The following is an 11,202-nucleotide window of genomic DNA, read 5'->3' as shown; positions in this document are numbered from 1 at the left end:
CCTAATGTGAGCTGCCTGTTTGGGAAGACAGACCTGTCTGGGGAGAGGGTTCGATTGGCTGCTGTTGGGAATGGGGGTGAGGGTGAATGCCCCTTCAAGTTCTTAGCACTTGCTCAAAGCTCCATAGGCCAAGGAGCTGGGGGGGTCATGGCCTGACCACTTTTAAGCAGTGATCCCATACTAACGTATGGTGCTGCCCGAGCAGTCTGGCGCGTACAGGCAGAGGGACAGCCAGGCCAAATTTCAGAGCGTGGTGATGTGATCTCGTGCATGAGGTCACACCACCAAGCCAAGTTGGCCTGGCCACTCCTCTATGCAGAGAAGTGGCTGGGTCAAATGGTGCTGTGACCGAGCACACAGGGATTCTCTTTCTGTACGGCAGGGGAGTGCAGGGGAGCCTGGCGAGAACTCGACTCCTGTCCTGGCAGCACCAGCTCACGTGCTGTGTGGGTCGGAGAGAGGGAGGCTCCCTGGCCAAGGAAGACCCAGGAGCCCTGGGGGGAGCAGGAAATGAGTGAGGACAGGAATGGGGTGCCTGCTGTCCGGGAGTAAAGGGACTGGAGTTTGCTTCCCCCTCCCCTGAAATACCGGTTCAGAATCTGGATCTGACCATTCCCGGAGTTCAGATCAGCCCATAGTACACAGAGGGCTCAGCCAGAACCTTTGGAGCCAGATTTGCTTTCTTACGAATTTTCCACCATTCAGGGCTTTTGGCTCAGAGCCGCATTTACTCATGTCTGTGCTGAGCGAGGAGCAATGGCCGTGCAAAGCACTCCTTGCGTATGCCACCAGGGCATCGTGAAAAACACGCCAGCTCTTTGCAGGCAGCGATCAGCCTGTGTGTGAACAGCCCTCAGAGCTGAGCCATACTGTCCACTCACCAAACAGCTGGGACCAGTCAGACTTACTAAGCCAGCCCAGAACTGGGGGAGGTAAATGAGCATTCAAAGCCTCTGGCCTAGTTAATTCACAGCCCAATCCTGGCACAGGTTATTCATACCAAAGAAATGCTTTAGACTTCCTCTGAGGACAAGCACAATGAGTGCAGCAGGCAGGAGGGAAAGAAACTCTCATGCACAAGTTCTCTCTCTAAGGTATATTACCTTTGACACGTGATTGATAGAACCCATCCTGCTGGATTTCTAGGTCAGCTTTTCAAAGCAGAAATTACTCACTTGGTTTTAGGCAGTTGTTACAAGACAAGATGACCCGGACAGCCTGCTTTGGACCTGCTCTTTTAGCCAGCCCGTGCTAGTGGAGGGGAGCAATCAATTTACGCTACAAGGTGTGGGTGTGTAAACAGGTGTGCTAAAGTCATCCTGGGTGTAAGTCGGGGGTGGGGTGTCAATGGCACTGCAGCCGGGCTGCGTTTAGCCCAGTGGGATTTGGGCAAGGAGAAGCATTTAGGAAAAATGAAAGGATCTTAGTAGGAATTTTGGCACCTCCAGGGAGATGCTTTGTCAGTAGCACAAGGCGGCTGGGAGAAAACACCACATTCTTAGCAAACACACAGCAGGCGCTAAGGAGACTTACCAGCTCAGAAAGGCAGCGCCCAGTGCAAAATGGCTCCAGTAGGGCTGCAGCTGCTTGGCTCTGCCCTATTTAAAGGGCCAGCCCTTGAAAGGCCTGCTGGGAAAGGGGGCAAGCCTAGAGTGGAGAGAGGAAGTAGGGGACAGGCTGCCCCAAAGGGAGGGGCTCGAGGTTCCTATGGCAGAGCTTGTACATCCTAGCAGCGATGGTGTTAAGTCACAAGCACTTCCCAGCCAAACATCAATGGTTTAAGCCCTGAGCGGGAGAACAGGGATTTTCTGACTTGGAGTAGCCGGCTGCAGGGACCCCGCCGAACACAGGCTGCAGCAAGTGCAAGCATGTGACCTAGGCCTGTTATGTAGGCGTCTCTTTAAGGCCTGATTCTGTGCAGGCCTAAGCCCCTCAGGTTAAGCCAATAGGAACTGAGTGCCCTTGGTGAACGGGTTGGGCCCACTCCTGCTAGCCCCAGTCCGTGAGTCTCAGGCTCCTCCTACACGTCAGACTCCCGGTCACGGAGAAGCCTTGCTCCAGCCCGGTGGAGGCCCGGTTGCTTTAGCAGCCTGTGGAGTTCACGGCGCTGCTTATCAAACAGGGTCATTCACTGAGACAGGGACAGCCCTGGGCAGGGAGCAAGCTGCCATTTGTAAATGCTAGCGAGGTGCTGGGCTAAGTCTGGGTTGAGCGTCTCTAAACCCCCCTCTTAAAGGCCCTGTATCCCTTCCCAGCCGCCACCTGGGAGGGGTCTGGGCCATAGCTAATGCCCTCCCCCCGGGTCCGTAGCACAGCCAAAGCATTGGGGCATGATCGTTTCGCAGCCACACAACGTGGGTGCTGGTTACTCTCTTGGGTGCTTCCCCTCTGCGGGCTGCAGAAAGCCCTGGGGATGAGATGGTCCTTTGGGGTAGAGTCACTGTCAGCTCCTGGTTGCTCTGCTCCCTGGTGGGCCCAGCCTCCCCATGCAGTGCCTGGGGTGAGTTAAGTGCCGAAAGAAGGGATTCTCAGAAGCCAGCGAAGCGAGGATACGTCTGCACAGCCCTGGGAGGTGTGATTGCAGCAGGCATAGCCATCCCCAAGCCAGCCTGCACCAACCTAGCTTGAGTAACCCCAGCAGCGCAGCACGGGCTCGGCACTCACGTCTACTCAGGGTCCTGGGTGGGGTTGGGCACGGAAGGTGCTGCGAGCCCACGCTGCCACAGATACGCTGCTAATGTCACTTGAGCTAGCGGTGATCGAGCGGGATCAAAGCTAGCTCAGGGGCTGCACTCACACACCCGTCACAGCGTTGCGGGGGAGCCACCTACGTTAGGCAGTAGGACATGCTGCAGCGAGGGGCAGGGCTTAAACCCAGCTCCTCCAAGCCTGACGGATGGGCTAGAAGGAGGCACTTATCTCTGCTTTTTTTCTCAACTGCGTACCCACTCCTGGAGCGAGGCGCCTAAGCCAGGGACACCCTGTTTCAGGGAAAATAGGAACCACACCCGTCCGCCCCATCATAGCCAATAGCCCAGTACATGCAGCTGGGATTCAAACCACTGCTCTGCCTGATTTGGAGCAGGGACTAGAAGCCATGTCCCTAAGCAGCAGGCGATTGGCTACTCTCTCAAACTCTCCTGTGGGAGCTGGACGTTATATAATTAGTTAGATATTTATTGAGCCAGAGGCTAGGGCATTCCCCTCGAGCATGGGAAGTCAGGCTCAAGCCTTCCTCCAAAGCGCAGGGTGGAGATTCAAACCTGGAGCTTTTACAGCCCCAGGGCAAGCCCTAATCCTTACAGGCAACACCCACCCCCTCGCTCTATCTTCCCAGCCTGCTTGTGCGCGGCTGTCTTGTGCCGGTTAGCCATGCTCTGAGGGACCATCATGTACTGGGGGTGCCGAGCTGGTTGGGGGCTTTATGTGCTATTGCAGTACCAGCGACAGTTACGGAGCTGGACCAAATGACCGGACAGGCGGTTGCTTCTATTTCCAAGCTCTGTGATTCTGGGGAACCTGAGGTGCAGAAAGGTGGAAGCCAACGTTTTCAAACTTAAATACGCACCCCTCGGCACAAAAATTCACGTAGAGCAAGGGTCTGATTTTTGCATTTGGATGTAAGGGCCTACAGCTGTGCACCCACAGCTGAAAACGTTGGCCGTAGCACTCTGGCTTTCTGGAACCGCTGTGTTTGAATAATGTTACTCTTAACGAACTGAGCTGTGTTCACAGGCCCGGCTGTGTTGACATTTTCATTTTGTCTGGGAACAGGGCAGTGTTTAAACGGTCTGGAATGCTGGCTTGGCCAGGGGGTGGGACTAGGAGGGGGCCGCAGGGCTAGAAGCCAAGCTCCAGCCTGTGTAACTGTGCCGTAAGAGGGATGTTGGGAGTATTTCATCGCCTTCTCTCCCACCAGGTTTGGTGAGCCCTCGTCTCCGTCACACGGCCCGCTTCTGAGGGAACTGCTTTTGGTTGGGGAGCAAATAGTTCCTGCTGGAGCCAGAAGCAAAAACCTGCCCTGCTCCCTGGCAGCATCAATCTGCATCTCACTGTGACGTCTCGCCTGACATGGCAACTTTGCGCAAGCAGCTATGCGCCCCTGTGCAAAGCTATCATCCCGGGTGAGAGAACCACTGATAGGGGAAACCCTAAAAGGGACGGCAGCTGGGACTGGGTCTGCATTTGGACCTCACACGATCACCTATCCCCAACAAACGTCATGTTCCTGGTCCGTCCCTAGGAGGGGCCTTCGCTGCCTGGAAATCAAATACGCTTCTCCAATGCGGCTTCCTTTTGCCAAGGTCTCCCTTCACACTAGGCCTCTCTCGGACATCCCCCACCCTCACTGTTCCCTCTGTTAGGAGTCATCTCTCTCTTTCTCCCTTCCGCAGTGCCCTCCGCCACCCATCTCTCCCCCTCAGACATCCCCCCGGGTCTGAGCTGGGTGGAGCTGCGGTACACAAGGGCCTAACCCAGCTCTCTCCTATGGCTAAGTATAGGGGCCAGCTGTATGACAATGGTCCTGAGAACTGGCCTGCCCCTGCCCCTGCCCCTGTTCAGTGCTGCTAATCCCAGCCATCGCTGCTGTCAGGGCCAATCAGACACCGAGCCAAAGACTAGGGTGATCGTATGTCCCGTTTTGGCCAGGACTGTCCCTTTTTTAAGGCTCAGTTGGCAAGAGCAAACAGGATAAATGCACAGTTTTGCCTAAAAAGTGGGGTGTGACCCCTACCAGGGCCTGGAGGAACATATGGGGGGGGGGAAGAGAAGAGGGGACAAGCGACAATGCCAGCCCTGTGGAGGAGGGAGGGCTTGGGAAAGTAGCTTGGGCTGGGCCAAGCCAGCCCAGCCCAGGCAGTAGCAGGGGGCCTCGGGCTGACCCCGCAGGGGCAGGCAATGGGGAGGGGGCTTATGCTGGTCTCACACATGGGGGAGATGGGGGGTCTTGGGCCAGCCCTACGGGCAGGAAGCAGGGAGGGGTAGGAGACAAAGCAATGGTGAAGGTTAAGCTGGGTTCAAGGGGCACTGCTGACATCCCTTTCTCCTATGGGCCATTTCAGGGCAACAAAGCATTGTGCTGAGCTGGCCAAAGCAGGTGGGCTCCACGTACTGTTTGAGTGGCACAGAGTTCGGAGAGCAGGGCGCTCTGGGCAGTCATTGTACAGATACCTCTGGGGGCAGGTGGTTTTCTTTCTGCACATGCAGTCGGAAGGAGCAGGACTACAACTCAGAGCTCCCTAGGCCCTGGAAAAAGAGGTTTCTGACAGGGGGAAACAGCTTGAGAGCTTTCACCACCCAGGCTCTCGCAGAAAGAAGGGTCAGTATGTTTCTTCCCCCCCCTTTCCTGAAGGCCTAGGACTGTGCTTCTCGGGGGCTGCAGAAGCAGACTAATTTTTTGGCTTAGACTTTAACCCCCCTGTACAGGAGCAGAGCCCCTAAACAGCATAGCCGGAGGGCTGTGCTCCGGGCTCAGACAGGAGCAGCGTCTCTTCTTGCCCCAAGGGAGCACTAGAGAGGTACAGCCTGCTACACCATGCATGATCCCAGGATCAAAGTCATCCAACAGAATAGTCACATTAGGACTGTCTGGACGCCAGTATGGATGAAAAAGAGATTGGATTACAAGAGAATGTTACTCAGAAAGAGCTGTAACGGGTCTGGGCAGTAATTGGTTCCACACACTTTGATCGTACTGGAGGGTAAATCCATTTGGGGATGAAGTAATACACAGATTAAATGTGCTTTGGAAACTGCCATCCCCTAATGACTCATTTTCTGATACTAGGAGATTTTCAAGACCTTAACAATCTGAATGGACTGTATAAAAATGCCCTTTTAAGAGCAACAGCTGTTGCAAAAAAGATAATGCTACATAATGGAGCTTGATTGTCATGGATGGGTGCCAAGGCAAAGCAAACAGGCCCATTTAGAAAAACATTTGTGATAAGCCAAGAGTTATGTAGATCCTGTCTAAATACATAACACTGCCATCATGGCAATATTACCTAGAAAAGGTGTAACACAGATATATTTATGGCAAAGCATTTGTGTTGTCCGTATGTAAAATGTGCACCTCTCACCTCCATCCTTCCCCTTTAAAGAGAAATTAAAGCGAGGGGTGAGGGATGTTTAACCAATGTTGCATTTAAGGTGGTGGTGTGGGGGTGGGTTATATTACACACTTCAGTTACAGTAATTCAATTATAATGTAACAAACATACCTTGTATCTATCTCCACTCCCTTTGAAATCATCATCTCAAAGCAACATCAGAGAAATACAATGCATTATCGAAAGGCATCACTGTCACTTGGTGATCTACGGGGTGTCATTCAAATTAGATTAATCAAAACCTTATGGGTGTTCAGTTTAATTCAGGCAGAAACCATTACTAGAGGCAATTTATTGGACAAGGCAGACCTATGCTCTGCTCTAACGGTAGAACGCTGTGGAATAAATGAGGTTACAGATTGAGCGGATTACTTACGTTTTAGAAACAAGTCAAGAACTTGTGAGGAACCAGCTAAGTGACTAGTTAGATGGTCTCTAAGAAAACCACATAATGGAATAGTTGGGTCATGGGAGTAAACTGCCATTTGCCTTACATCCAACGTTAACCCGAATTCACACACTATTTTCCTAACTTGGAGCCCTCTAGGATCTGTACCATCTTCATTCATATGATCCATCTTTATCCTAGAAAGAAAAAGGGATTATAATGGTCAAGAATATTAATCTTGTGAAATGTATCCAACCATGAACCTTAGGTTTTTTACTGTCTTTATTCAAAGTAACTCAAGTACATGTTTTTTGTACAACAGTGGGCCTGGCATAGGATATGGCTGTGGATACATGAAGTGATAAGGTTCAGAACAATTACTGCAATATTAAAAACTGGAAAAAGCCATGCTTGTTTCACTCCAGAATTGTGTTCATTTAAAAAGACATGGGAACAACACTATGAATTCCAAATGCCAATTCTCTGGTACATACAGAGATGGTGACATGCTCTTGTGCTATATGGATCTCGGTGGAGCTTAGAGCAACAGGAAAAGCCAGTAGAAGAACAAGGAGTCTATTGGTCAGTGCTTAAAAAAAAAAAAAATTATATATATGATATTTGGTAGAGATTGTTTATAAGGCAGGAGGTTGGATCATAATCTTCCCTTTAGCCTGAACATCTATAGCTGGTGATTTCAAAGGAGCTAAGTGAGTTAGGAGCCCAACTCCCACTGAAAGTCAAGAGGAGACTGGTGTCTAATGCCCTTAGGCCCCATTGGAAAAAAATTCTGCCTATGAATAACATCCATGAAGGCTCAGTTTCTGTCATGTCAGGGCACAGAGGTGGGGGAAAGCGGCTTGATAGTTGGACCATATGACTGAGCTCCCATGAAGGAGCTGACTGGCAGGTTGGAGCACATACATATGTGCTGTCTAGGTGGGTTTGTTTTACCTGAGATTTGAACCTGACTTCACAAGAATGGATTTGACCAGCATACACAACTTCATTAGAAAAAGGAGAACATGGCCCCTGAATTGGACACGGACAATATGACAGAGGAGGATATAGGAGCCACCAACTCAAATGGACCTGAAGATACTGAAGAGAACATCAGTGGACAGACAAAGGTAACATTGCCATCAGATAACGGTCTCACTGCCACATAAATAGCAAGGCAAAGCCAAGGCTCACATTGTTAACGCGGGAACCACTGATCCTTGCATAATATTCCCCTGCAATAGTGTTATTTCTGTTACACCAAAAAACCAGTGGAGATCTGGTCATTTTATCGGATGTGGAATGGATGCAGTGAAGGGACAGCAAAGGAGTAGACACAGGGCCTGTTCCAAAGCCTTGATAATGACTTCAGTAAGCACAGGGTGGGCCCTGTAGAGTCCAATCTTGTGATATTATAAGTTACGGGTGCTCAGCAGCACACAGAATCAGGTCCTTCTTGTGCGCCTCAGTCAAGCCAGAGGTTGTAAAAGGCCAACTGGGTTTCTATGGATAAACTAAGGTGCAGCTAACAAATTTGTTTAATAAATGAATTCTCTCTGAATAATGGTCAGTCTTCTGGCTTTTCAGATTGTCTGGCCTATTTCCATCTGGGAGATGTTTTATTTTTCAATTAATAATTTATGTTAAATGTAATTTGCAAAAAGCCAGCTTTTGGTCTTAAGTTGTTTTGGAAGGAGCAAGCACAGCATGTCCTGGGGAATAACGGTGCCATGGGAGAAGCCCACAGAATGGAGAGAACCACGTCAGGAAGAGGCCCAAGGAAGCACGGTGTAGAAGGGGGAAGTCACCTGTGGTCTGACCTGGGAGAGTAGCCCCAGGATTCCGTATGTCATCATGTGATCACATACAACCTAGGAACCAAAAATATCCTAGACTGTTTTTCCAGACGTTAAGCCAAGGTAGTTCTCAGTTGTAGTTATTCCAAAGTCCCCAGGGCTCTGGGACATGATGATCCACCATCAAAAAAGCAGCAACTGGAATACTCTATTAACCATTTTCCTCTTGCTTTTAAAGTCCTCCGATTAGGGGGTGGCGATTCCAAGGGCTTCAGAAAACTCAAGACCAAAGTGCACTTAGGTCTAACCTTATTCAATAAATAGAAAGCTTGAAGGTCCTAAACCATGTGATACTGTCAGCTGAAAAACGGGGTGCAAGCAGGGGTGTGGCTGAGATATTTTACTGGGAGATAGAGAGCACGAGAGAGCTCATATATATTTAGATATATTATATCACTCATGTTAAAGCATTACAAATAAGTAGAGGGGGGAAAAAAAAAAAAAAAAACAACCTCTTTTGCTATTTTCTGGACTTTTTCCAAGACAGAAGTGCAGATTTGTCACTGCCTTTACTCTGATCTTGAGGAGATTAAATGACATGTAATACACCATCCTGTTTGAATCACTCAAGTATCAGGAGAAAAGCAACACAATCAACTTTAAAAGCTCAGAAGTACAGAGAAGAAAAGTTGCATCTTTTAAGACTTTGGCCAATCTTAAACATTCTTATTTCTTTCACACATTCCTCTCAAAAAAGTCGGAGGACTCTGGTTTTTTTTGGAAACAGTTCCACAGTTAACTGGGACATCATTTCCCATGTCATCCCAAAGAACCATGACATCACTTCCTCGCTCAGATTTGGCCTCATTCCAATGTTCGTCCATCATTAACTTTGGTGCTGGGGTTCTAGCAAATTTCTTCTCTTTTTTTAAAAAAATGTTTTTTAAATAGGGCTATTGCAATGTTTTTCTTCTCTTTTGTTGTTAAAATCTGCAAAATAACTGTCTTCCATTCTAGCTGGAGTTAGGTAGCAAGGTTTCAGAAATATAAAGTTCAAAAGAACAAAGACAGTCTTGTGCTTTCAAACAACACATAGGTATGTGGCCAAAAATATAAATTTCATAGGAAGTGAGAGTTTCTAATGAAACTGATACGAGGTAAAAAGTGTAGCAAGGACTTCATTCAGAGGAGGTCTACCCTTCACTTCTTCTTCCTGTTTTCTAGTGATAGCCAGAAAAGGCTGGGTCATCAGCTTCAAACGGTCACTCTCCCCTTCTCCTTGAAAGTTCATGACCCAGGTTGACAGAAGGTTACACAAAGATGAGCGACAGCGGAGGACACATACAGTTCTCATGCCGAGACTCCTGGATCCACGAGCCCTGGCACCCAGCGATGGAGGTGGCAGTCCAGAATGTCCTGAAATTGGAAGCACAGCTCAGGAGCAGAACTGGGTTAAATCTTCCATCTCGCAGAATCCACCACAGCTCCATGAGCAAGGGTGGCCCGTGAGTGGAGCTCCCAGCATTGCCAACCCCAGGTGTTCGAAAATCATGAGCCAGCCCCCCCTACTTTCCCCCCCAAAATCACTGGCTTAAAAATATTAATAAGTTTACAGTTTTTTATTTGCCTTCTGATTTTCGAGCACGTCACATTTTCAAGCTTTTCTCTGCAAAAATGACGGTCAGAAGCGTATTTTTCTGGGTGAAAGCCAAGGGTCTCGTGTGATCACATGACTCCAGGTTTTGAGGAAACCACCAGATAGCATAAAACTCATGATTAAACCACTAGAACTGGCAACACTGATTCCCACACAGCACAACACGGGCCAGAACAGCCACTGGGATTCCAGCTATCGAAACTCTGGGGCGCTGAGCAGCATGGACAGGCTCCAGGGCCATTCAGCCCTACTTGGCCGGGGCAGCGCTGTCTCAGTTCTGTGTAGGGAAGGGAAGTCAAAAAGGGAAGGTCTATGAAGACTCTCCCACCCCATGCCCTGGGCTGTTGAGAGCAGCACTGTCCTCGCATGCTGCTCAGTCTAGGTCATTGTCCCCCTCTTCAAATGCCCCATTGGCTCCCTGCTGCTCTCCAGATCCAGCTTAGCTTCTTGTCCTAGTCTCCCAGGTCCTGTATAGCGTTGCCCTGCCTCCAGAGGATCCCTCCTCATTTCACAAGCCTTCCCTCTGCCTATGCATCCCGCCTCCTGCCAGCAGCCCGTCCTTTGTATGTGGCTCGGGCACACACCGCTGGAAACGTAGCCCTGGCAGGAGAAGCTCGGGCATGCAGGGAGCACATGCCACCCCTTTGCCAGGACAGTGCAGCTGGCCACTCTGCAAGGAGTCTAACGCTGCCCAAACCCAGTGGGCAGGACTGGGGCAGGCACAGGACACAGGGGATGGGTCTGCTCACTCTCCCCGAAGGTGGTTTGCGATTCTGGCACCAGGCTTGGGGGCTTCCCGGCCAGATACAAAGTGGGGCAGGAAATAAACCAAATAAGGACAAAACACTGACAGTCCCTTGGGCTAAGCTGGCTGGGTAACAGCCCTGATCATCACTCCTCAGCCACTTACCTGGCTCCCTCCAGCCCATCCCCCTCGCATCGGGCCCCGCTGGCCACAGCCTCCGGCCGGCACTCCACGCAGACCCGCCTCTCTCTCATCAGCTGGCTGCTCCACAAGGGCAGGCGGCAGGCGGCTCCCACCTGCTTCAGGCGGAAGTAGACGCAGTAACTGGAAAGGGAGAGGGAGAGAATTAGCCAGGATGCCAACCCCCCTCTGCAATGGGTTTCTGCTCCCGCAGGGGCGGGGGTGGCCTGTGGTGAGAAGAGAGGCTTGCGTTTGCTGGGGAAATGCTCTATTTGCCTAGAGATAGGCCCAGTGCACACTTTCCTAGCGCTAGCTGACCTCCC

General features: G+C 50.4%; 1 protein-coding gene across 2 annotated transcripts in view; it reads right to left on the bottom strand.

Moving 5' to 3' along the window:
• Nucleotides 1-6,768: 6,768 nt before the first annotated feature.
• Nucleotides 6,769-11,202, bottom strand: part of LOC117888111 (somatomedin-B and thrombospondin type-1 domain-containing protein-like) — a 33,437-nt gene continuing 29,003 nt past the window's right edge. For both annotated transcript variants that reach the window (XM_034791213.1, XM_034791214.1), the window contains exons 4-5: nucleotides 10,865-11,023; nucleotides 6,769-9,713 (exon numbers count right to left, since the gene is read on the bottom strand). In XM_034791213.1, coding sequence (XP_034647104.1) covers nucleotides 9,608-9,713; nucleotides 10,865-11,023 — 265 coding nt within the window. In that variant the 3' untranslated portion in view covers nucleotides 6,769-9,607. The remainder of the gene's footprint in view (nucleotides 9,714-10,864; nucleotides 11,024-11,202) is intronic.

Source organism: Trachemys scripta, chromosome 15, assembly GCF_013100865.1.
Source record: "Trachemys scripta elegans isolate TJP31775 chromosome 15, CAS_Tse_1.0, whole genome shotgun sequence".
Classification (NCBI taxonomy): Eukaryota; Metazoa; Chordata; order Testudines; family Emydidae; genus Trachemys; species Trachemys scripta.
The sequence above is the reverse complement of the archived record's forward strand: the minus strand, read 5'-3'. Positions and strand labels throughout refer to the sequence as shown.